Here is a 26,143-nt window from a genome sequence, read left to right as displayed (position 1 = left end):
TGAGGGTGTACAATCTACTTATCTACTTACTACAGTATATACTACACATTTTTGGTACTAGCTGTTCCACAAAGCAATTAGGCTACACTTTCAGAATGAAATTCATTAGTTTCTTAGGAACTGTAATGTAAAGTGTTTTCTCACAAACTAATTGCAGATTCATCTGGAAAGAGCTAGAAATTCAATTACACCAACGAGACATATATCTAAATCCAAACTATACAGAAACAGTGTTGAATACTTGTGTGCAGGCCACTGAGGTCAAAATGTCAGCATCTTTTCAATAATGAGCTCGGATGAGAGTCTGACCTGCAGACCTGTTAATCATCTATTTGAAGACCAGCTGTTAGACGTCTGTCGGCCAAAATGTTCTCAACTGCCATGTGAGGACCACATACAGTACCCGTAGTTTTACTAAATCAGGCACATGTTTCCTTAGCAGGATTATTGCCATTTAAAATTCAATAAAAAAATCATGTTTTTAATCTCTGAGCAATCATGTCCAACCTAAATTAGAGCACTTATCCCCAAGAAACTATTATCAGCTCATTCGATATGAGCAGCAGGAATCACTACATTACTAGATTTAAAACCCATGGACATAAACAGATCTCCAAAGTTCCTCTCTCTACAAAGTTACAGCTGCTTAAGCAGCCAATCAGATATGCAGAGTGATATCATGCACCGGTACGGCTTGAAAGGACCAGAAAGAGTGATTTTGGTAAGAGCTATCCACTCAAGGCAGTGTAAAGCAATCCTCACTAAGGCAGAACAGAACCAGAAAGACAGTAAAAGAGAGCAAGAGAGATAAAGGAGAAGGTTATTTTGTTTAATGTGGCACCCTTCTTAACATATAACACCTATAATCCACAGTCTCTTTTTTATACATGGCTAAGCCAGGGCCACACAGCAGGGGGATTTATGAAGATCATTTTAACTCTGTAGATAAGAGGGGGAATAAAAAATTTACACCCATACGCATGAGTGCTTCATTTACACCCTTAAGTGAATAGGATTTCTCAGTGGCCTCCTATCAGACAAAAGCTAATGCCATACAGACACAGCAGTGACCCATCTTCCTTCTATGTCTTTCTATAAAGCATTCACAATCTAGAAGCTTTCCAAGCTGTCTTAATTTTACTTTAAAGTCTCGTACTCAGATTCTCTATATACTTCAGCAATGTCAGACCCTTTTCACAATGGCGACGTTAATGCAAGGTTTTCTAATACTGTTAGTTAAATCAGTTGTCATTATGAAAAAGAGTAACAAATGCATTCTATAATTAAATTGACTCCCTCAAATTTTCAGGACTCACAACCAAATTTTGAAAGAGAGTCTGGTATCCCTGTGGTGTGTGAACGGAACCACACTGGAGAACTAGTCGCCTCATATAGTGCAGCAGCAAGACACTTTCTTTCGCAAACAAAGAAAGTTTGTAATATGAATCAGAACCTTCTTCTTCCATGAGCACCACTGTATCAACATGTCTAAGGCATGTATGCAAACCGTTATGCCACATCTCTGACAGGAAAAGCTTTTTATATATATTCTTCACACAGAACAAGTTTTTGCATTCCACTGCGCTCCATTGTTTTTCTATGTAAAAATGTGTTAGATGGACCTCTTTGATCGTTGCAGTCGTTTCTCGTTCTAAACATGTTATACATATATATATAAAAAAAGAATAATTCAAGGCACCATTGGCCAGTAAAAGCCTGTCTCAGTGACTACCCACATGTACACATGAGCATCCCGTATTACATCTTTATGGTGTAATATTATGGTTCCAGTAATAGATTACCATGACGAGCGGCACCTTCTCTCTGTCATTATCAGCGGTGATGAGGCAGTTAGTTATGGTTCTGTGTGGCGTTATTAAGGGCCAGGCGGTTATTTAATCTTTTATTAGGCACTGAGACACTGATAAAAAACATTGAATGTCAACAGAGAGGTTTTAATCAGTCTGGTAATTGGTTGTGCCGGGCTGAGATTGTGAGTGGGATGCACGCACAAGTGCAAACGCAAAATTTATGATGGGATAAAGTCATTGAAATGATCCTTGTTGAAGAGGAGACAAACAGGAAGTGGATCAAGTGCTGATCATTTCCACCTCCACCAGAAAAGCACCCAATCACTTACCTGGCAGAATGTACTCTCTTGACCCTGGAGGATTGGATTGTATGCGCTCTGCGCGTGTCGATCTTGTAGCGTGTTTTGATGACCCGATGTGATGGCGGGCTTCGCACTGAAGAAGAGGTGGGGCCTGCAAAGGAACAGACAAATCATGGAAGGGAATTAATGGTTGACATGTCACTTCGCTGATCAATAATGCTTAATCACCTAATGATGCTCGCATAAGCTATAACTGAGTCATTAGTTAGTCAGCCTGTGGTTTGCACAAACTCCAGTTAGAGATAGATACTTTTTACATTTTACTCACACACACTTTTATCATGAAAATACAATAAAGGGAAAGACGTTCAGCTCCAATCTGCCATTTACATAACATTATAATGAGAACACTATTGTAATTGAATGTTGCAAATTATTTGTGTTTTAGTTGCCCGTGTTTCAGCGTTGTTGTTACGGGGAGAGCACATCCACAACTTGCGTTCAGAACATGCTCAGTTCGCGTGTGTATTCATGTCCTTTTGTCCATATGTGAGTTTTAATATTACTTGTATGTTGATTATTCTCATATTAGGATGCGTTTGGTTGAGTTTATTAACCCGCTAGCAAAGCGCTTCAGTTTACTGGTGTTTCAGCTCAAATGTAATGCCAGACATGATTGACTAAGATTGGGTTATTTGTGCAGATACAAGTTGTAATGTTACCGTACTTTTAAACAACACGACACTACAAAAGCAAATAGACCCTACTATAATCAGTAATGCTGTCCAACACTTAACAAAACACAACAAATCACAGACACTAAACTGATGCCCCGTTTGCACAACTTCTGACACAAAGGAGAAATGGATTTGTAACATTCGCTTTGTTGCGTCTAGTAGAGACTGCGGCCGTCGTGTCCGGGACACAGTGAAAATACAGTGTGGTGTGTTGTGGCTCAAGATATTAGCTTCAAGCTGAAACCCCACTTAGAGACTTCACATCACAAAGATAAGCCTGTTGAAGTTGATAAAGTTGTAGTACTGTATTAATTACAATGTTTCAAATAAATCCTATGGAATTATGCAAGCAAGGTCATGTCTGAGAGTGTCTGAGGTCATGAGAGTGTGGGTGCATGTAGGTGTGGGGCTTGAAAACAGTTCTCTCTACAAAAGGGGGGCCCAGCATAAAAAGTTTGGGAACCACTGGGTTAAGTGTCACCAAATGTGATTTGGTCACTGAAAATTCATGATAATGCTAGGTGTAAAGGGAGCCATTAATATACCTAAAAAATATGGCACTGAACACAGACAGAGGCGCAGAGGGTGTCATCTAAACTGGCTCTGTGAGGTCTGAGTCTTCCTCCTCTACGGGACACACACATTTAGACATACACCCACAGGCGCACACAAACTCTTCCTCTGGCAGGTGCGCTCCTTAATAAGCTGCACATGGAAAAATGACTGAATAACAAAGGCTGAATTTTTATCAGCCTAATAAATCATACCCGTCTCTCCACCCCAACCCGTTCTTTCTCCCTCCCTCTAAGTCTTATTCCTTATATCATTTCACAGATCCATCAGAGAGGCGGAGGAAAGGATGTGCGGGAGAGAATAAGTGTGGCTTTTATTTATTTATTTCTGTATTCATTTATCCATCATGTTGCTTTATGAGTGGCTGGGTTGAAGTGACATGCATGTATGGGGGCTGAGTAAAAGATGGACTCGGCATGGCAACTTTCCCTCTTTGCCGCTGTACACAAGAGGTAAAAACACCAAAGATTTATACACAGCAGCTACAATTTAGCATGTTAGACAAGCCAACGAGAGAATGGAATTACTTAAAGATCTTAAGAAAATCAGAGAGGGTTAGTGGAGGAAAAAGACAAAGCAGACAGGCTTTGGCTGAAACTTTAATTTAATCATTTACAACTGCTTACAAAAAGGTTGTATTTGTTAACAGATGGTATTTACTTTAAAACTAATTATAGGGAACGCAGATTTAGCAAGAGTTAAATTAGACAAATTCTCAGTTGTGCTCCTTTAATGTGTCTCAGAATAAGAACTCTTGAATGAAAGAAGAAATTAAGTAATGAAGGAAGAAAGGAAGGAATGATAGAGGAAAGGCATGAAGGAAGAAAGAAAGGAGAGGAATACAAAAAGGGATGGAAGGAAGATAACCAAAGTAGAAGGAAGGAAGGAAGGAAGGAAGGAAGGAAGGAAGGAAGGAAGGAAGGAAGGAAGGAAGGAAGGAAGGAAGGAAGGAAGGAAGGAAGGAAGGAAGGAAGGAAGGAAAAAAGAAGGGATAGGAAAGGAATGAAGGAAAGAAGTAAAAATGAAAAGACGGGATGATAAAAGAAAGGAATGAATGAATAAATAGGAATTAAAGGAAGAAACGGAAGGTAGGAAAAAGAAAGAAAGATAGGCTGGAAGAAATGAAGGCAAGGATGAATGGGCAGGAAAGACGACAATATGAATTAGGGAAAGCAAATACAAATGTATTGTTTTTGATAATATTCCTTTACCTGGTTATTTGAACAGTTACTCTTCCTCTGGTCTTTATAATGGCCATTCCATAATGTTACAATAGAAACTCACATTTCCTGTACCAATAGAAAACCTTCCTCCCCCTATTTTTCCCTGTCTTCTACTCCAGGGTGCCCCTCTCCATTTATCACCGAACCCATACACGCACACACACTTCCGTATCAGCCGGGGAATTCATCTTCGACAAACATTTACCAATGATCAAATCTCTGCACAATATGGCCTAAAAATAGAGCACAGCAGAGGGATGTGTCCGACAGTACAACTGTGTGTAATATGGAGGACCATTTATGAGTGTTTATGTGCGCTTTATGTGAAGGAGTGCTTGGGCTGTGGAGTATATGACCAGACTGTATAAGTGAGGGAGCAAACACACACGTGTGGGCCTCTGTCAAGGGGTCGTGTATGTGAGGCTGCAAGATTAGTTGTCTGGCTCAAAGTCACTTTTTCACACACCTCTCATCTGTACCACCGATGTCGGACCTGCCTGTGTCCCGGCGGATGACAAATACGGCTTGTCAGAGAGCTTGTGTCTTACACAGCCAGCCGTATACTACGCACTTCACTGTATTGTTCCACCTTACCTATTGTTTAATGATAGCGCCGCAGAATTGATGCCGCCCATGTCTTTGAGAGCATGTGTGCGGCCGGTTTAGTCTAGAACTGCACGCTAGGTACCAAAGCTGAGGCTATGGTCCCTGTCAGGACACTTTATTGATGCGTGTACTCGCAAGTGTGTGTATATGTGTGTGGTAAAGGCCTGTCAGTGGCCTATTAGAGGGAAGATTGAGACTCCACTCGGCACAGACTCACTCAACCAACACAACCTGCTGGGCTTTACAATCAGGCCTGGGGACTCATCCATCGCCTGCTGACACACCGGCCCCGCACCCGCGGCTCCTCAGACGGCCGATTATTTACTCAACTCACTTCGGCTTCAGCGCTGCGAGCTCACACCTTTATCTATCCCTCTCTGTCACATGCACGGACTCATTTTTCTGACAGGTTCATGTTATTTTTCTGTCTACTCTCTGGACTTTATGTTGGGCTGCTTGGGATAACTGAGTGGTGATGTTAACGTTAACAGGAAACAAACTATTTTTGAATTTTTTTGGAAAAGCACATCTGCTTACACCCAATTAGAAATTTGGTAGTCACCACTTTTAAGGTGGCCATCTAGTTCAGTTTTCCAAGATGTGGGAAGGGATGGAAGGCAAAGTAAGGTAGGTATATAGGTAAGAAGGAAGAAAAGGATGGAAGACATTTAAGGTTTAAGGGGGGGAAAAATTAGGAAAGAAATGAAGGAAGAACAGGAAAGGAGTGAATTAAGAAAGATAAAGATAAGTAAATTAAGGTAGGTAGGTAGGTAGGTAGGTAGGTAGGTAGACAAGTATGTGGGAAGGAAATAAGGATTGACGGTAGGAAATAAAAGTAGTATGGAACAAAAGAGAAAGTAACAGAGTCCTGGCTTGTGGTCCTTTTCGATCCTGTCCCATTCTCTCTTTCCCACTGTCAACTCTCTCTCTCTCTCTAAATAAAGTTAGAAAAGCCAACAATATGTTTAAAAAAAGGTGGGAAAGGAAGAAAGACTGGAAGAAAAGGAAATCCAGACTTTCAAACTGCACTTCTTGTCCTAACAGGTTCCCTGGAACTGAAATGGATATGCACAAAGTGTGAGAACTGCTATAGTATTTATTTCACACTTCTGGAATGTTCCCTCTACTCCTCATCAAATGTTATGACAGGGCAGCAGTGACACCCTGCATCCTCTTAGGGATTATCAAGCTGTGTCATCTCATGTTCTCTGATCCCGTCTCCAAATTTGACAACTAATTCCGTTTAACAGCAGTCCGATTCTTTACCGTTCCATCTCTGTCACATCATTAATCTCATTATTGACAGCGCGAGATACCCCTCCTGCTTCTGCAGCAATCCCCCAGGGTCTCATCCTCTGATTCCCAGTGGGATGGCACAGCTGCCATTAAATGCTTCTCCGGTAAACCAGCAACACTTAACACTGCTATCAAACTAGTGTTAAGGCAGTGCAGAATCTTGTGGGACAAAACAAGTGTAGCCGAAATATAGTGCGGCATAGCTACGGAACGCTCTTGCCAGGGACTGGATCAAAGGGAATTGTTGATTACTGCATGTAAGGATGATTTAGGGGTGGGCGATTTGCCGGTAGACACGATTAACCGGTAGAAATTTGGTAAACAATTGTCTCTATCACAGTTGCACTCAAGTGAAGTTGCTGTGCTACTTGGTCACAAAAGATTATCGTTTGCATGCTTTTGTAAGCAGTTTGGTTTAAAAACACGTGAATTTAAACCATTGAAACGCAATAAGCAGCGGCAGAGAATGCATTTCGTAATATGCACGAGATGTCTGAGAGACTTGTGCACATTATATAAAATAAAATGCTGTTTAAAGTGTGTGAGTACTGAACAGAGTTATTTTTAGGCTTCAACGGTTAAATACACATACTTGTGTGTCAAAATGCCCGCTTTTGCAAGTATATTTGTAAACAGTCATTTATGTCTTAAAGCAGGGCTATGCAGGTTCGGGAATTTCTTCGATGTATTCTCGCTTTTTGCTCGCAGGTTTCTCTATAGAGCTCCCCCTACAGCTCTGGAATAGATATTTGACAACACTGTTGAAAAACTTATTGTCGACTTTCAGATACCAGAGGCTAGTAGATCAACGACATCAAAGCAGATGGGACATTCTTTACAACGTCTTTTTCATTCGGGTTCGAACAGTGTGAGGGAGCGCAATAATTACATAATTTTAGCAGATTTCTTTTTGCCGTAAAGCAATTCTTTACATCGCGAGACCTGATATCACACGATACTTCCTGATGCCGCGTCCGGCGGCCCGCTGGCTCAAAGTTGCAAGTGTGTTTTTTTTCGCTCACATGCGATAGGGGGGTGCGAGACGACCACCATTCAACCCGAAAAAAGTAATATAACCATTCCAATGACTCCGAAGCTGATCGGTTACGGTAAAAAAGCTGCATAGTTCACCCTTTAAGTGAACATAAACAGTTGAGAAAGAAAATGCATGTGTAACAGTATATTGGATCCATGCGTTCATTCTTAGTGACAGCAGTCTAATAAACCTGCTGTCATCAGTGTCATTAATGTTAATCAAACAACAAAATAGAGAAAATATCTCAATGCTCTTGACTGAATCACCTTTGTCTCATTTTAATAACAATACATGTATATTTAATTTACACAGTGAAGATATGCTGTGTTTTTATATACATTTGATAACCTTATACTAAATTATCAAAGGTGTTTTAAGACAAGAACAAGTATTGTTCAAAATTCATGAAGGCTATAACTATGATGAAAGGTTTTGATCCACTTCAAATGTTGACTACTATTTTATAATTTATGCAGGCTAATATTTATTATTTCTAGTGCTTGATGTTTTTCAGGTAGGCCTATTTCTTTGGGGTCCTATTTTTTATTAGGTTAGATTGTCTTAGCTTGTTTTTTTTGTTTTTTTACATAGGCTAGTAATGAAATTGGTGACAAGAATTATGAAATTCCAATGGTATAAAATGTTGAAGATATAAAAACCTTTTTAAAGCAAAATTAACTATATTGTGATGTATATTGTTATCGTAAATTAAAATGACTAATTTCATAATATAAGATTATGGTCTCATAATGCCCCTAGTCTAATTGTACTCTGCATGTCTATCTTTTTCTTCCAAGCAATTCCGCCAATGATTCGAAGTGCCTGTGTTATGGGACAGCTGTTTAACAGGCATTCCTGAAACCATATGTGAAGGCAGTGCCATTGTATCATATTTGGCAACCAAAATAAGGCCAAATGGAGAGAAGGGGATGCAGTTGAACTCCCCATTTCAAGGTCCTGGAGAGAAAAATACTCGGTTAATAATATAATTAAGTTGAAAGCAGAATTGTTGAAAGAATAATTAACTTGATTGTGCAAGGCTTCCAGTATTATTTCCATATTTTAAGTAGTTACTGCACTTTGTTATTCTGATAGTTATTAACCTAAAACGTCTAATGAATCTGAAGTCTCGCACATTTACTGAAAATAGCTTATTTCCATGTTTGCAAAATAAGGTGGAAACCTCACTTGTCTGCGTTCTGCTCAGGTTCACGAACAGTCTGCATGACATAATTGCTTCATCAGCACAGGCCTGATTTCCACGCACTGTGAGTCTTATTCACTAACCATGGGTACACACAAATTTCTGCGTGAAATCTGTTTTCAAACGTTTTCACAAACAAATCATGAATCAAAAATGTAGCAACTACTGAAACCACACATATGCAAAAAACACTTACTCTGGGTGGCCTTATAAATGTGCCAATATACAATTTTATTGACGTATATTTGATCATAAACAGTAAAAGTTTTTACTGCAAGTTTCCTCTGGATAAAAAAAAAAATGCATGTGTAGCTACAGCTGGCTAATTCGAGGTTTGTAATCTGGGTCTGTATAAAAGGGGTTTATTGTGTTTGAAACGGTTTTGAGGATGGCACACTTGGCATTGCTTGAGGATCTTGATGCACATGCTCTCAGACGAGAGTGCATCTTTACAGTATGTCATATATTGCTGAGAGTAATGAAAGACTGTATAAAGGAAAGGCTCGGTGGAAAGCCCTATTATGGAGATGGTTTGAGTGTGTCTTATGCAAATGACTAACCTCTGTACACGCTGTTGCTCATTTTGAATGGTCCAAATTCATTAACATTAGAACGAGGATAAGAACAAACGCATGTGTGTATGCAAATATTTCCATGAGGAGTTCTTCTGTGCAGCCTTGTTTGCTTGCATACCAGATTCAGGGACACTCCCAGACATAATGGGAATCTGGCTGCATTAGAGTTGTATTTCTATGAATACCAATAATCCATACAATTATTAGTGAATGAGACCCACTGTCTACATACAACCCAATTTTTGTCTGCGCGGACATGAGCACAAACAGTGCATAGGCAAGTGATTTGAGTACTCAAAAACAAAGGTCCACTATGTAGTTTTTACACGCCGAACGCATCCATCTGCGCTGACTGTAAATGGAGTGTACTTGAGCACTCAACTGTGCACAGATAGAAAGAGAGAAAACTAAGAATACCCAGGTCTTTACAGTTATTTTAATTAATAGGAAAACATGCTGCGAGAAGTGAGCTTAGGTGTGCTAAATTGGCAGATTCCCATTATGTCTAAGGCTGCGTTTACACTTGGCATTAACATGCGGTCACCATGATCCGATCAAGCATGATCACTTACTCACTTTACTTTCCTATGCAATCTCCAGTCTTAGATCAAATTATGTTTTTTGAATATTGAAGGGATATTTCCAGAGTTGTGATCATACAAAAATAACTGGGATGATCATGTTAAACAAGTCACATCATCGATCATCTGGGTTTAAGGTTATAGCATGCAATGACAATATTAACAGAAATGGGAGATTAATAAACATGCTGAAACAAACACATTCAACATTTAAAACATAAAAAAAATTAAACGTTTATTCCCATTATTCCTCTGGCAAAGCAGTGCACGCTCTTCATTAAGATCTCATGACTGATCACAGCTGTGATTGTACAGGCTATCGCCGCATTCAGATAATGTTGCACAATTAAAATGAAAAAATAACACACACAGTAGCATGTAAGTCTAAATAAACTGTTTTAAATATTGCGTTTATTGTAAGGTTCAAATAAGTTTAATTTGTCTAAACTGCGTCTGGCCATTATTTTCTGACAGCCACGTGGGGAGACTGGGTGGGGATTTATATGACGTCCACCTGTGAATGCAGACACGATGGCTGGATTGCGTTTACATTACACTGAGATCCGATCACAATGCGGGCTCGACTACCTCCAAACCTGGACACGCTGATCGGAAAACATTCCAATCAGAAACGCGTTTACACTTGTCTTTTCAATGTGTATGTGGGCAACATCCGGATACAGGTCGCATGTTAATGCCAAGTGTAAACGCAGCCTAAGAGTGTCCCTAAATCTGGTATGTAAGCAAACAAGACTGCGCAATATGGTGACATTTGGTCTCTTAGGACGGGTGTGAGGAATTAGAGAAAGACTCAGTGTACGACTGGAGGGAGGCCACTGCACCCCAACCCAAAATACCAAGATGCCTCTTTTCAATTCTGGCACTTACTACAGAGCTCATCTGAATGTATACGTATGTGGCCCTTAGGTAAAGTGTGCCAACAAAGATCTTTACCCACCTCTGAGAGCTGTTGTTCAGCCAAGTGTTTATCCTTGTGTAATGGATGGAATGTGACCTTGGGAAGTTTGAAAGTACAGAAATATAAGAAGAGCCCTCTGAGGCTCAGAGGATCCTCTAATGCAGAGAGCGAGATGGGCAGCAAGACTGTTGATGTACTTTGGAGAGAGAGTTCAAGAAGAACCTCATCACCATGTGCCATGGACCAGTGGACGGCTCCATGGTGCCATACCAGTCAAAATCACGAGAGGCTCAAATGTCACCCACAAGGCCAAACCTCATCAGTCATTGGTGTGATGCTATCGTCACGGAAACCAACACCACATTAACACACATAAATACTCACCCTGCTTCCACATCAACTGAGGACTTGACCCAAGATGGCTGGGAATAATAAGAGCAACACGATCTGCACTGAGCATCCCTGACTGCTTATAAAGCCAGAAATGGACAGTTGACAGTCGTAATTCACACGCCTGTTGCAATTTTACTGTGTGTTAACATTTAAGTTACTTTTGGATTCTGCTAAAAGCCTCTCATAGGCCGTCAACACCATAGAGCCCACATCATGGAAATGCTTCCATATTGCTAATGTTTACTCCTTTGGGATTCCAGCATTGCTTTCTCTCTACATTCATGATGCTGAGTGTCACTGCTGGTTAGAGACCAAACAGGAAAAACTTGAATGCGTAATGACACCGGCTTCCTTGTATACTGTACTGTTTTCATCCAGTTATAGCATTAAAGGCATGAATAAGAGATGAGAGGAAAGCATTACGACCTTGCCCTTTGTCTGAGAGCACTGCACTCCTATCAAAACAAAACTGTGAAATAAACCATATGTTTGTAGGGATACTGTATACATTTAAAGAGCAATGTAATGTGATGAGAATTTCTGATAATCTCTTCTGGGACTTTTTGTTTAAGGGTCAATGACAAATAAAAATGTCTATGATAAAGAAGAAGAAAAAACATTTAAACTAGTTTAAATGCACTCTTATACTCTTTGTATTCACATTGTTTTGATGTGTTTTTTTTAAAGAAAGGTTTACTGTAACTAGCAAGTAAAAAGTAATGACATTGAACTTACACCTTGAACACATGAATGTACACAACTTAATCTGTATTATTCTTATAAGACATTTACCAAGAAACATGTCATTGACCCATAACCTTATTTATCAAAATCAGATGGAGTCCCATGAGACTCACATTTCAAGGAAGTGCCTCAGGGCTGTTACTAAGGTCAGAAGAAACAAGTGTTTGTCAGTTAAGCCAAAGATTCAAAAAGTAACACCTTTATGGCATGTGTCTATTGCACAGGAGTATTTATGAAGGTTAAGTGCCCTGGGACCCAGCACACAATAAAGCACTTGGGATCTGAAACACTGCCCATCACAGCTGAGAGCTGTATATCTTTTGAGGGATTGAGGCATGTTTATAAAAACATGCAAGCATGGCATGAGTGTCTAAAGGAGAGACAAAAATAGGGATAACAAATTTAGAAGACATAAGGTTAGACTACAAATCCACGGGTGTGATTATGCCATGTGCTGACAACAGAACTGCATATATTCACAAAATGGACATTGGTTACATACATGTGTGCATTTATGTTGTGTACACGTCCTGTGTGGTGACAGAACGAATAAACTTGACTGATGTATTCTGGGTTTAGACTCAGAGAGTATATCCTCAGAGAGCAGAAGATGCTCTCACAAACTCCAACATACACTTCACCTGTCAGCCACCTGTCCGCCACCAAGGGCACCTAAGAGTCTGGACAAAACCCTGGGCGGCATTCTCCTTGCAGGGCATCGTTAATCACTGGGTGTGAATAAGTGTGTTGCTAAAAGGAGTTGGTGTTTGGCTGTCCATGCTCAATCAAGTCTGAGCATTCGACTGCCTAAAAAACTTGGGTTCCACTCAATGAGTGAGACATTGAGCGTGACCGAGCAGTCACTAACCCTGCACATGTGAGTGTCGATGGTTCCCTGAGTGACTTATGGAGGTCGTGAAAGTGTCATTGTGGTAAACACTCACCTAATAGGAGGGGCAGAAGCGTGAGATGGTCTTGTTGAGGGCTCTGTTTCAACTAAGCAGGATCGTAAATAATGGCCATTGGATGAGACCTGTGATGCAATGATGCCTGTTCTTTTTTGGAGATCGGATTATTATACACTCCATCTCGCACCAAAAGTTTGACATCAAATACATCAAACATCAGTGGTTGTGAAAATCATTGATACTCCCTGAAACAATTCTTGAGACACTGCATTTAAATGAAATTGGATAGCTACAACATGGGAAAAGATTATAACTTAAATGTTGGACTGTTCCTCACACAAAGCTATCATATTGTTGCAGAGTAGGGGTGCAACTAACAATTATTTTGGCAATCGATTAATCCGTCTATAAATGATTAATTAATTATTTCTTTGTTTAATCTTACTGAAGAGCCAGATTTTAATTTCTACTACCTTTCAAACGTTTGTGGTCGGAAAGTTCTCTTATGCTCACCAAGGCTGCACTGAACAAAATGCAATATCGTGAAATATTATTACAATTTAAAATAATATTATTACATATTATTTGAATTTGTATTACTTTTAATTTTATTATTGTTTAATAAAATTGTATTTGAATTGAAATACTATTTTTTATCTAAATGTATTTTAAGATGTAATGTATTCCTGTGATGGCAAAGCCAAATTTTCAGCAGCCATTATTCCAGTCTTTAGTGTTAAATGATCCCTCAGAAAAAAATATTTTAATATGCTGATTTGCTGCTCAAGAAACATTACATTATTATTATCAACAGTTGTGTTGTTAAATATTTTTGAGGAAACGTGGCTTTTTTTTTGCAGGATTCTAATTATTGATTATAAAGTTACAAAGAACAACATTTATTCATCTTCTGAAACATTCTATAAATGCGCTTTTGATCTATTTAATGTGTCACTGCTGAATAAAATCTCTTAAAAAATTATATAAAAAAAATCGATAGTGAAATCTGTTACTTTTCATAATCAATTATTATAGATGTTAATGATTTGTTGTTGTAGCATTAGTTCAGAAGACTTAGATATAGACTACAAGTCATATGGACCACTTTTATGGTATTTTATGATGCTTTTTGTCATTTTTGGGTAAACTAATCCTTTTTATATATATATATATATATATATATATATATATATATATATATATATATATATATAGGGGATCACAGGGGAAAGGTCAGTGGTGGACTGCCAGGTTTGGTGAGTGCAAAGACCTGTCTTTACACCTGGACCTTTGAGTGTCAAGCAGGTGTTAAGAAGACAGAAAGTACTGGACGTTGTATTGTCCCTCTCGTCTCAAGTCCCTTCACATCTCATCATCAATTCACACTCCTCCTTCCGCTCTAACTGGCATTGATGCCAGCAGCTGCTGTAGCTTTAATTGGTCCCTCTGGGTAAGGCTGGCACGAAGGGGAACAGGCATCTGTTCAGAGTGGGCAGAGAGGAGGGCACCAAACCGCTGGAGCAGCTGCCCTCAATGTCACCAGGACAACAGCAAGGGCATTAAAAAAGGATAAGCCACTGACCTTCAGTTTATCTTCACGGCTAACCTCAGACGTGTCATTCGGGAGGAGTTACTACCAGATCTAGCACCAGGATACCCACCAGGCACGGGATCTGTGCCAAGCAATGACAAAATCTACAACCTTTTCATAATGGCGGAGGGAGCAAGAAAGAGTGACAGTGTCCAGAGGCTTCACCTCAAACTTTGGTCATTAAAATCCACAAACTCGTTAAGTGGAGAATGCCATGAAAGTGGATCTGGGACATGACAAGTGCCCTGGCAGGGCAGGGAGAGGGACAAATCAGTGCAGCTTAAAATAGGCCAGGTGGTATTCACTAACACTAACCGCAGAGCTGCATTAAGGAACACTATCGTTTAGACCATAAAAAGATCTTATTACATATCACACAATCAGTTAACAACTGTCTTTAACACTTTAACTCAATATGCAGCATGAAGCAAAATAATATTTATATTTAATATCCCCCCCACACTCATACCTGCACAGTTGTCTGTCTGGTCCGGTTGTAAAAGATGATCATAAATTGTGTTTCTCTCAGTGGTTTCTTAAAATCTGCGGGCAGTGTTCCATGTGAAAAGGCCATGACTTGTGCAACATTAGATTGGGTGACGGTTGCATGCCACAGGACTTATAATGAGACAGCCTGCCTGACTACATTTATTAAACAGCTCAAATATAATATTAACTAATGCTGAATTAACCGCTCACACACAAAACTCAACAACAAAAATATATATTGAAAAATTTTAAAAAAGTTTATTTTGATTACATTTTTCTTATGCATAATAAAAAAAGAGGAAAAAAAGGAATTGGACAGTGATGATTCTAACAATAAATATTTAATTCTAACATAAAGCACAGCAGTGGTGTGGGGAAAGGAAAACGCAAAACATTTAACCACTGAAGCCACTAGTGTTTAGGACTGATTCACCACTACACACGATCAATATAACGCCACCCACTGTCCCTAAAAGCGTGACTCTTCCACCTCAGTGCTTCCACATGGGATCTGCTGTCACTTTTTAAATATACAGATGGCCCCAAAATTGTGAATAAATCAGTCTGTGTCAGGCAATACTACACCACACAGAACTGATCAATGGTGTACCATTTGCCAGCTTGATAGCAGAACCATGTAACGCAACATACAATATACCTAGATTTAAGTAGTCTTTTATATTATATTTCTGAAGATTACTGTGATGGGTGTCTCAATGCTAATCTAAAAGAAATAATAGAGGATTCTTCACACAATACACAGTTCTGGCTGACGTTTGTTAATAAGCATATGACCAGCATTATTGTGCATCTGTCTGTTAAAGGTTGATATGATTTATAGAAATGAAGTAAATTCATATATAATGAGTGATGTGTGTGAAGTTATTAGCAGCAGCTCACATACAATATATTTGCAAAGCCTGACCAGATAAGTGACTATCACTAACCAGGATGAAACCCCAGGTCCCTCTACAGCCACCCTGACAGGAGACAAACTAGCTATTTCCCACAGAGCAACTCACCGGGGACAACAGAAAATGAACTGGCCCTGATCAATACCATCCAGCTCCTCTCTCTCCCTATATCTGTACTTTGGTGCTGCTCACAGAGGAAACGAACAACAAATGCACACATACTATAACACACAGCTTGATGTGCAAAACCACATATAATTATGTCACACCAGAACAACACACCCTGCGTGAACGTGTACACACACACACACACACACACACACACACACACACACACACACACACACACACACACACACACACACACACACACACACACACGGTTTGGGTTTCTTATCTTTTAATCCACATATGTTATGGAATTCCTTCTCATAGTAAATTAGACAAGAAACACAACTATTAAAAGGGATTGGTTTTCTATATTAAAGGAAGTTTACCCAAAAATTTCATTATTTACCACAATTTAAATACTTATTGTGATGTTCCTCAAAATCTGTATGGCTTTCGTTTTTCTGAGAAAAACAAAGAAGATATTTTGAAGAATATTCAGGCAGATCTTCACGCTGACCATGGCTGTTTAAATTGGTGTGTTCCCGCAAAGAAAAAACAAAACAAAACAAAAACAAACGATGCAGGTTTGGAACAAGACAGAATAAAACATTTTTGGGATGAACTATTTCTTAATTTGAAAGGAACTCGTATATATCAGTAAACTTCATTATATGAGAGACACCAATATATTTAAAAAAGTGACAAAGACTATCTTTAGATCACAATCTCTAAATTCATGTGGTCAGTGTGCTTCATGTCTTCCTCTAATTACCGCGATTCTTTATTTGGATGGGGCATGAGTGTGTGGGATATGTGATTCCTGTCAACAGAGAGGAACGCTCTTAGTGCACAGGTGTGGGAAAGAAAGACCCTCGACACTATTCTCAGCCAGACACAGACAAACTATTGTCATTCACACTGCCACTATTTTGCCCCATGTCCCAAGAATCATAGTCAAGAAACGTGTTTGCGAACAATTAATTAATTACTTAAGACAAATTTGCTAAATGGGTACAACAGATGAACCTTCAGTCTTTCAGTATGTACTGGCCAAATCATCAAGTGGTTTAAATGACCAATGGGCCCTTGTAAAAGAGCTCCCTCTGCAGGTGATGATTAGTAATGATCAAAAAAGATCTCTCATTGGTAATACTGGATATAATAGAACAACACAATACATTTTGTCTTCGTGTAGAAAGAGAAGTGCCAGCTATATTATGACTATGATTAATTTCAAAAGATGAGAAAGGACATTAGAAAGAGGAAAATCAACGAAATGGACAACTAACTAACTCTGGAACACTCAGAGAAATGAAAGAGGATCTGCAATTGTTTTGGCAGATTTCCCTGACCTAGTCTGTGCCGATGTCTGCATGGTGTGCGGCGAACTGATACAGGTGCAGAAATAGCAGCTGGAATCATGTCATGAGACAGGTGCAATGATTTCACCAGTGGGAATACAACCAATAGATGAGCTACATTATAGTGGCAAAATCTCTAGCACAGAGTTTGGTAAGGAGATGAAGGCAATGGAATCAGGACATGATATATGTCCGACTCAAACCTCCGTCCCATCGAACGTGTGCAGGGAGTCAAGACTCCAATTCAAGGCAAACAAATTTACACAAACGCATACTGTAATATGCCCTTCCTGCTAGACTGGACTCAATTACTCTCTCAGTTCAGAGCAAAGCTTACTAATTGAATACGTTAAGCATTAATTATGTAGCTTGAGTGGGAGCCTATAAAACTATACCCAGCAGATCAATACTGCAGGAGTGGAATTAGCAGTTATCTTAAAGTCCTTTAACAACAGTGCAGGCTGACAGACCAACACAAACAATCATCCATAATTAAATGGAGACTCACACAGAAAAAGTGTGTGTGCGCGCACACACACACACACACACACACACACACACAAGTAATTGTTGTTTTTGTTAAGGATTTTTGAGGATCATGCAACCAGTCCATGTTGTCAGAAGTCTTATGACTTAACAGCTGATAATTCCAAGAAAAATAAGTATTAATCAATTTCTTTATTAATAAGCTGGGTTATTGATATCCTATGCTAAATTATGTGGTTAGTATTTTGGGGTTGTGGCCCTCCAGTTGAGAACCGCATTCTGTGCTAGTGAGGCTCCAGGCTGTACATGTGTACTGATGGTCTTAGAGAATTTTAACATATGAATAATACCATGTAGACATAACATTCATACTTGGTATCTAAAAGAGTAGTACTTAACTTAAGTGTGTGTGTGTGTGTGTGTGTGTGTGTGTGTGTGTGTGTGTGTGTGTGTGTGTGTGTGTGTGTGTGTGTGTGTGTGTGTGTGTGTGTGTGTGTGTAACAAAATAAAAAGAAAACAAAATTCAAGATCTTTAGAAGTCAAAACTGGTTAATCTGACTACTGTTAATTAAGCCAATGTTGACCTGATATTAATTTAGTATTTTGTAATATTTTATATTACAAATTTTATTTTATTGTAGGCCTACATATAAATTCATGGTAATACATTTAAAAAAAACAAAAAAAAATTTAATTTATAAAAATAATGATTAATAGTTAAAATAAACAATTGTATTATATCCTTTGATGCCCCACAGAAAATCTGAACCTGAAGCAAAACAAGTTAAAAAGCACTGCATAGGCCAATTACAATTTACAAAACTGATACAGAAGTTTAAAATCAGAAAAAAAAGAAAGCAAAAATAAAAATTTGGATGAAGAGAAAGTGAAAGAGAAAGCTGAGGGGGCTTCCATTGACATATCACTCACTTCACAGATTTCATCTGTCTATCAGTCTGTGAGCTTTGTGTGTTAAACAAGCTCCCACACATTTCCCAGGATAACGCACACACACAGCTTGTGGTTTTAAATTTGGACAGCCACCTGTGAGGATGACTGAGATAGCTTGTTGGTGTAGTCTCTCTCTCTCTCTCTCTCTCTCTCTCTCTCTCTCTCTGTGTGTGTGTGTGTCTATGTGTGTGTGTGTGTGTGTGTGTGTGTGTGTGTGTGTGTGTGTGTGTGTGTGTGTGTGTGTACACGCAGGGTTTACGGAGCTTACTTGCATAGGGGCTGTTGAGCCATGGAACTTGCATGCCAATCGTGACCAGGAGTCTCTAAGAGATCTGAAGGTACTTAACTGCTCCCCTGAGAGCAAAATAAAGATTGAGACCGAGTGAGAGTGAGGGGAGGCATAGAAAAGGGATGTGATGGAGCAAACATAAGAAGACCATCACAAGGAATTACAGACAGAAAACGGGCCGGGTCAGACACTAAGAACAGCAGGGAAAGAGAAAGGCGAATGAAGGGATGCCTGCATGGTTAGCTGGCTTACTTCTCAAGCCCAGAATAGAGCGTGAGCTCCGATGTCTGGGCCACTGGAAAGTTGAGAGTGATTAGGGTCGGGTTTCCCAGTTCACCCCTCCGTCATGGGCCGTGGGCCAGGTGGAGCGGACTGTGGGTTTGGGAGGTATGTGTGTACTCTAGCCCCTGGATGGCTTTTCTGGCAGCTACAGCCAGCCAGTTAATTAGGAGAATTTCATCACTCCGTCATAAAGAAGGAAAGATCGAGGGAGAGGAAGGGACAAAAATATACCATTAGCCTATGGTCACAGAAGTTGATCCAAGCATATGGAAGGCGTTGAGAGTAACACAAGCTCCAGTTGCATTGAACTGCGGTTGTTTTATTGACATCCCCTATTGATTGTTTAGATCTTTCTTTTCCACAAACCATGTAATTCATATGTGCAGTGAAATGAAGCAATTCTAGAATATTCTTAGGGCCACAGGGTCAAGTTTGTTTATCGTAAACAAGTCAATCACCCTCTTCACACACTGTGGAATGGAAGTACATATACTACTTTGCATGAGCAATCCTATATGGACACTACCATTAAAAAAATTGGGGTCAGTAAGATTTTTGATTTTCAGATGTTTTTGAAAAAAGTCACTTATTTACTAATGCTGCATTTATTTGATCAAAAATAGTCAAAACAGTAATATTGTGAAATATTATTACAATTTTAAAAAACTATTTGAATACATTTTAAAATGTAATGTATTCCTATGATGGCAAAGCTGAATTATCAGCAGTCATTACTCCTGCACATTAGAAATCCTTCTAAATGCTGGTTTGAAAATAGTTAACATTTTTGAAAATTATTTCATGAATAGCAAGTTCAAAAAAATAGAATTTATTTGAAAAATAAATCTTCTCTAATATTTTAAATTGCTTTACTTTGACTTTTGACCAATTTAATGCATCCTTGTTGAATAAAAGTACAAGCCCAACTTCTTTAAAATAAAAATAAATAAAAATACTGACCCGAAACTTCTGAACAGTAGTGTGTGCAATGTGTGGTTGTCACACCCGTAGTTGCTGAACTGTGTGTGAACCTAACCGTATTAAGGACTCAAATACAGGACTGACAACCATATTCTGCAGCTGTGTGAAAGTGGCCAGTTGTCATGGGTTTAAAAAAATATATATATATATATTTTTTTTTTTTTTTTTTTTTTTTTTGCAATTTAGTTTGGTGTAGTGGCACAGAAATCGATACTTCAGAGTCACAGTTTAAGAGTCACAGCTTTAAGAGTCACATTTTCATGGGCTTCTGGGTTTGTAATTAGCAACTTGTGAAGTAACTTGGCAACTTGGTAACTTACAACTTGGATAGAATGAACAAGGCAGATCAAAGGCCAAAAACCGAGTGAGACTGCATCAGTGAAGGTGGTGTAAATGGCTATACTTTGCCTGCAAGACCTGTAATTGACTGCGATGTGTTGAAACTGTTCTCGGATATGGTTACTAAAAATGATATGAACATATGTGGGCTCACATAACCACAGCCGAAAATATAAATGGATATTAATCAGTCTACTTAATTATTACACTTCCTCTTCTTTCTTCATACACCTGTCTTTCATCAGTCATCTCTCATATCATACAAATGAACTAGTGATTTTATTATAGATCTGAGATTTTATTATAGATCTGCAGAATTTAGAACCAAGATATTATGAGTCCATTCTTAACCATCTTGGCTATGAAACAAGTAAAAAAATAAATAAAAATCAAGGCTAGAATACACTACACAACTTTTAACAGATTTAAACCACTAGGCTTCATACACTTTATAAATGGTTGACTTTCGAGTTGTTCCGAACATAACAAATCCACGCAGAAACATACTTCATTGGTAGGTGAAGCATGACAAATAAAAAAAATGTGTACAAAGATCGGTTCAAAATATCAAACATGTTTGATATCCTCCGACTGGATGCAATCACAGTCTGAAGCTAAAAGTCTGTGTCCATTATACACTATGTGATTTTTTTTGTGTGTGAAAACGGTCATCTCTGACTGCCCAAAGTCTGCAGACTAGGTCTGACTTTCGGCAATTAGCATCAACGTGTTTAGACTGCAAATCAAGGAGAAGATCTGGGCAAAAGTCAAGTTGTGTATTCCAGCCTTTTGTTGCATTGTTAATTTGTACAGAAGCTAATCGTTTTTATAAATAATAACACTGATATTCTCAATTCTAAAACAATGGCCAAGTTGTCAAGTTTTCTTGTAAAATGTCAACAGTGTGACAACACACCAAAAGAAAAAAATCATAGGTCAACTTTAAGAGTTTAACAGGTTGAGTCGAGGTTCAAGAACACCATCAGAGCAAGTGAATGATGTGTTAACTAGACTCTTTTTCTGGAAGTACAACCCCTCTGTAAACATGACCTCTGTGGCTTCATCAGAAAAGAGTGCCTTACTGGTTTGAGGTGAGGCATGAAGACTAGCCTTAAGCCCAAAGTAGAGACTTGGGCGCTTGAATAATAGATCAGAAATCAATTTGCACTCACAGTCAAAGGATTTTGATGGAGCGGAACCCGGAGAAAGAAGTAAACCCGGGACTTTAATCTCTAGGTCTTCTTTCTGACACCTACCATTAGGAGACCTTTAACCCCATGAGCTTGACCCACTCCAATCCAATCCACTCTCAAAGAGGGCCAAAAAGCCTCATTATAGATGTGTTTGGCTGGCTTTAGACTGCAGAGTCTGCCTCCTACCCAATACAAATTTACTGTGATTATTATGGTAACACTTCACACAGTGTGGACAGATGAAGGGTGCATGGGAGGGACTGCTAAGATCAGATTACTGGAAAAGGGAAACTTAAAGGGCTTGGGCAAGAGGTAATATTATAACGTGCCATTTGTAGGAAACTTGCCATGGTCTTAAAACAAATGTTGTGCTACAAAAAGTACACTTAAATAACAGCAAAGAGGGCAGTTAGGTCAAAATATTAGTGCAAAAAAAGTTTGAAAATAAAACAATACACACATTATTATAGGCCTAATTATCATAAATATTATATTTTTTATACAGCACCAGTCAAAAGTTTGTATTTTTATATATATATATATATATATATATATATATATATATATATATATATATATATATATATATATATATATATATATATATATATATGTTTTTGAAAGAAGTCTCTTACCCTCACCAAGGCTGCATTTATTTAGCTAATCAATAATACAGTAAAAACAGTCATATTGTGAAATATATACTATTTAAAATAATTGTTATATATATGTATATATATATATATATATATATATATATATATACATACACACACACACATAGGCTACTGTTTATAAATATAGGCTATAATATTTTATAATACGTGTTTTGTGCTACAATTGTATTTATATATATATATATATATATATATATATATATATATATATGCATTTTATTATAATTAAGAATTAATTATATTTGGCTTATAATCATTATTGGCGATAACTGCATGGTAATTGATATACAGCAATTAGTTATCACTACAGAAACTAGATGATGATAATCACACGTGTCAACATTAATTAGTCAAGTAAAGCTATATTTGGACTGACACTTCACAAATAAATCATAAAAACAAGCATGTTTTAAGTCCCAAGAACCTGGACACATACCCACACAATGCATGCGTTGGAGGCGGAAAATGGCGTGTATGTTCTTAAAAAATGAGCAGGCATGTCCTGTTTAAGGTTTCTGATTTATTCTGTCCCTTGGGTTACTGGAGACCCCTCGGGATACCAAGAAAACATTTACCCCCAAAACAGGGAAGGAAAGACTGTAAGCGCAGTGTCCCGTTTCACTGGAGTTTGGATTACACTTTTCATCACTTAGCCTTCAACTGCTGGCACAAACACTCAACAAATGATCTCACACACCAACCCTTTACCGCACAAACACAAAACTAGTTCCACTCTGACAATGTGCACAAACAGTTTGACAATAAACACAATTTCTATTTCTGTTTGTCCTTATACATTTCCCATGTAAGCTTATATTAGACGCTCATCTCAAAGTTCCACTTAATCTGCAGGTGCTCACATGCAGTTTACACATAAGTGCAGGGAACGGGTGTGCCTGGCAGGTGGCTGTTAGTTGCGTTGCTGCCTGGGTGTGTCACGCAAGGCCGAACCGTGAGAAGCTTTAATTATGGCCAGCTGACAGTTTGACAAGAGAGCAGCCAGAGGCCTGGAGCCCCGCCACCACAGAGGAGAGGAGCAAGGCACAAGAGCACTGGATAATGTCTCTCTACGTCTGTCAGTGACTGTACACGCATTACACACTGGGAATCCATGTCGAGCACAGAGGTCTTTTGGTTAAGCAGTTTGAGGCTGATCCGTTGTCCTGTGGTTGTATACCGGGTGTTGCTGTGGTATGCTACTACATTCTGACCAAATTATTTGTAAACATCTATTTATATAGAGAAGCTTCCATGCTAAAATACTTGCTGTGCTCTATGATGCCCATTGCCACAATAACATGTTCAACCAAGTTCCTTCAGATTTTTTTATATCTTAAAATATATTTAAACTTAAGAATTAGATTTATAATAAATTGATATCCACTGTAAATTACTTTTTTTGTATCTGTGCATGTCTAAAATATTGTTTGAGATGTCAATCAGCACACATGCATTAAGGAAATTAATGCATGAAGTTTAACAAAAAAGCTAAAGAATAAATCAAATACGATCAACAAAAGAATGAATCAAATAGTGAGAATCAAATAAGTTTTGGGGGTTGTTTAAATATTTTTTTATAAAGTCTTTGCTCACCAAAGCTGCATTTATTTGATCAAAAATAGTTAAAGGCAGTAATAGTGTGAAATATTATCACAATTTAAAATAACGGTTTACAATTTCTGTGACTTTTGATCATTTTAATGTGTCCTTAATTGCTAGAATTCATTAATTTCTTACATAAAAAAAAATCTTACTGATCCCAAACTTTTGAACAGTAATGTATGGTGGCGTTCGTGTTAAAGACAGACTGACAGTCTACTGTTTGTCATTAATACAAACATAGTCAGTTAAGTCTTAAGTGAATGTAAACAACCGAGAGAGAAAAAATGGATACCAAAATAAAATCTGAACCACATAAAGCTTGTAGTGTAAATACAACCTGTGTGTTCTGAACCAATACTACACTTTTAGTGTTAATGTGTACAATGGCCTCAAAAATTAGCTTTCTAACTTAGTTGTTGCAAAATCTTGTAAAATCTTGGACTGTGGGGATGACACCTTTTAAGTATGAATGTAGATGTAGAGAATATGGTGAAAGTCATTAGCAATTGTACAAACAACAAGTAGACAGAGAAAAACTGACAACAGACAGCTGAGGGACAGACAAGTTGAGATATACTGCAGAAAATCCGCACACACACACACAATAGCTGTTAACAGGTGGTGGGTGGGTGGTCCTCCCAAAGACAGGCCTGCTGGATACATTACGAGCAGGTTGGTGTGTGCGTGCCAGGACCCGTATAGAGCACAAATTTGAGTAGTTGGATGTTTATTCAGAGGACACTGGTGAAGGGGAGAGATTACAACCATTAAAGTGCAAGTTGGCCCATCTGCTTGACATGCAGGGCCTGAGAAAGTGAGGTGGAATGAGCAGAATGTTCATCCCAGAGACTGAGGGTCGACGGTGTGCGAGTGCAAGCGTGACTGATGCAGTTGATGAAACCACTGTGGCATTATGGTATTTAGAGCAAATATCTCTCGGATAACATTTGAGAGAAGTTAGGACACTTTGCAGGCCCTCACAAATAACTACCATTTCTTTTGCACTCAGATCCACTATTCACATTGCACTTGCTTTTATTTGTGCTTCTTTTCCCTATTCGCTTTCACCCTGTACACACACACACAGTTGTATCCATACAACTGCAATGCAACCGCATATCCATAGCTAACAGTATACAAATACCGCAGAGTTCCACAGTAGGTTTCCTGCTTTGCATCGTAGCGCTAACCTAGGATCAGGAGGGCATGTGGATCAAGTAAACCAGGGCCGGCTGACACACATTTGTCATAAACAGGGTATATATTACCGGACTGGAGCTGGGATGCTTACTCAATATGGTAGAGACACATGTAAGAACGGGAGGTGTGGGAGAGCTGGGAATGAGATCCAGCAGATGAGGGAGCAGCAGTGGTGTGAAAAAAAGTGGCAGAAACTAAAGGAAGTGTGAACTAGTGAGTGATGCAAAAAAACAAACTGAAATAAACAAACAAACCACATAAGGAACGAACGCTTAAGGGCAAGTGGAGACTGACGCACTGGCTGTCACCTCTAAAATTTACAATCTGTGTATGGTTGCCAGCAGGGGGTTTAATTGGGCTGGGATAATACAAAACGGCATTCCAGCGCTAATGCTTAAAAAAAACTATATATATAGTGGGGAGAGGGAGAGAGAGGGAGAGGGAGAGATTGGCTATCCATTCATACCCACTCACCCACCCACTCGCTCACTCTATATTTATGTGTCTGTAAAATGTTAAAAAAAAATGATATGTAAAATATTCATTATACTTTTGAACTTTTTAATAATCAAATAATCTGTATTTGTAGTTTTGTAGTTTGCTTTTACATCACATGAATCAATTACATAAAAAAATGTTTTTAATTAAAATAATATTTCACACTGTTATTGTTTTTACTGTATTTTTAATCAAATAAATGCAGCCCTGGTGAGCATAAGATACTTTTTTTTTTTATCTACCATAATTATTTTTTTGTAATGGGTCATGT

At 38.5% G+C, this 26,143-nt stretch overlaps 1 protein-coding gene across 2 annotated transcripts in view; it reads right to left on the bottom strand.

The window, feature by feature from the left end:
* The window catches only part of zc3h3 (zinc finger CCCH-type containing 3), a 62,930-nt gene that overhangs the window by 27,806 nt on the left and 8,981 nt on the right, over positions 1-26,143 (bottom strand). For both annotated transcript variants that reach the window (XM_079628637.1, XM_079628638.1), the window contains one exon: positions 2,141-2,264. In XM_079628637.1, the coding sequence (XP_079484763.1) occupies positions 2,141-2,264 (124 nt within the window). The remainder of the gene's footprint in view (positions 1-2,140; positions 2,265-26,143) is intronic.

This window comes from Phoxinus phoxinus, assembly GCF_949152265.1.
Source record: "Phoxinus phoxinus genome assembly, chromosome: 11".
Lineage (NCBI taxonomy): Eukaryota > Metazoa > Chordata > Actinopteri > Cypriniformes > Leuciscidae > Phoxinus > Phoxinus phoxinus.
Note: the sequence above shows the minus strand (reverse complement) of the source record. Positions and strands in the feature narration are given on the sequence as shown.